The 1563-nt window shown below is 32.2% G+C and overlaps 1 protein-coding gene across 1 annotated transcript; it reads right to left on the minus strand.

Moving 5' to 3' along the window:
• Positions 1 to 353: 353 nt before the first annotated feature.
• LOC131640073 (uncharacterized) lies at positions 354 to 1182 on the minus strand. Its single transcript, XM_058910483.1, has 2 exons — positions 980 to 1182; positions 354 to 633 (listed from the first exon to the last, which is right to left on the minus strand). The coding sequence occupies exons 1-2, from the start codon at positions 1180 to 1182 to the stop codon at positions 354 to 356; spliced, it is 483 nt and encodes a 160-aa protein (XP_058766466.1).
• Between the last annotated feature and the right edge of the window lie 381 nt (positions 1183 to 1563).

A 1563-nucleotide genomic window follows, 5' to 3' on the forward strand; every position in this document is an offset into this window, starting at 1 on the left:
AGAATTGAGGGTGTTACATTTTCAATCTTATTTATATATAATTATTTGCTTAGTATAGAATTGAGGGTGTTACATTTTCAATCTTATTTATATATAATTTTATTCTATTTTTTTATTTACTCTGCCTCATTTCACTTTATGATATGGAAAGGTAAAAAATATAAGAAATATGAAGCAATAAATCACATGTTATCGTAATGTAGGGGCCGAACCAGGATTAAAACTCAGGGGATTCCCATGATGAAAATAAAATATACAAAAAATGTACAAAAAATTAATGACAAGAAATATGATAATATTACTTAATAAAAATATACTAGTATTTCAATTACAACTCAAAAATAGAAAACATTCTAGTCTAATCGTAAATGCATTCTTCTCTTGTTCATTCCTTGGAAACGCTTGATGATATCCATATCATCGATTGTATTAAACACCACTTTCTTCACAAATGCCACTAAGCAATCATTTAGCCATGGATTAGCCATTCTGCTTCTCAACTCATCCTTAACACATTTCATCCCCGAGAATACTCGCTCAACACTTGCACTGACCACCGGTAAGAACAAAGCTAGTTTGACAGGTGTGTACACAAACCTAAATGTCTTATGCTTTTTTGTTCGAACAAGAGTCCTACAAAATTCCGAGATTCCAGTCAAATTGGAAAAGTGATCGTCCATCTTGACACTCTAAATATAAGTCTCCAACTCACTAGACAATTCCTTATCTATAAGATCCTCAAAATCATTTGAGAACAATCTTGCCAATCTCCCAAGTAATTTAACGTCAAATGATTCAAATGAATAACAAGGACTCAAACAAACAACACAATTGATCATCTCAGTATTTTTCAGGTGTAAACTGTTCATTCAACTATTCCAATACCACATCTATGACATGTAAGAAGCAATCATTCTTGAAATAATGAAAATTTGTAACAAAAGGAGAAAGTCGTTTGGATTTCTTATCTTTCACATACCGAGACTCCATGTCAGGCACATCAATTTCAACATTACCAGAAGAAGCCATAACTTGCTCATAAAGTGTTTCCCATCCACCATCATTAAATTCTTGCAACTTTTTCTTGCATATTTGGACAAGTTCCATGGCATGTACAATATCTTGATCCCCCTTTTGCAATGATTGTGACAAATTATTTGTCAAAGATAAAATCTCAACCATTAAGTGCAACATAAACACAACTAAAAGTAGAGCTCGTCTTTTGTTAAATGAACCTTATAAACATAATTTTCACCCTCGTTATGTGCCCTAAATGCCAATCCGCTTTAAACGAATAAGATAATCTACTTATTCTTTTGAACTATATTTTGCATACGAAAACTCAATACTTTGCTTTTTCTTCATAAGATCCTCACATGCTTTCACACACTTTTTATGATGACTATTTGGTTTCTCACCGACATGTTTATTCAACTTATGCTTTAGATTCCAACCTTTAAAACCAGCCACCACAAATGCAGAATTACTAGTACCATTGTAGCACACATAACAAGGCAAACAAAAAACATCATCTTTTTCTACACTATATTCCAACCAATCATA

This window comes from Vicia villosa, unplaced genomic scaffold (genome assembly GCF_029867415.1).
Source record: "Vicia villosa cultivar HV-30 ecotype Madison, WI unplaced genomic scaffold, Vvil1.0 ctg.002927F_1_1, whole genome shotgun sequence".
NCBI classification, from domain to species: domain Eukaryota; kingdom Viridiplantae; phylum Streptophyta; class Magnoliopsida; order Fabales; family Fabaceae; genus Vicia; species Vicia villosa.

Bases quoted from the DNA above. Each gene is read 5' to 3' on its own strand.
- LOC131640073 (XM_058910483.1), bottom strand. From the start codon at position 1,182: ATGGTTGAGATTTTATCTTTGACAAATAATTTGTCACAATCATTGCAA. The intron at 634-979 runs GTATGTGAAAGA...GGAATTTTGTAG, and splicing joins GTGCCTGACATGGAGTCTCG to GACTCTTGTTCGAACAAAAA.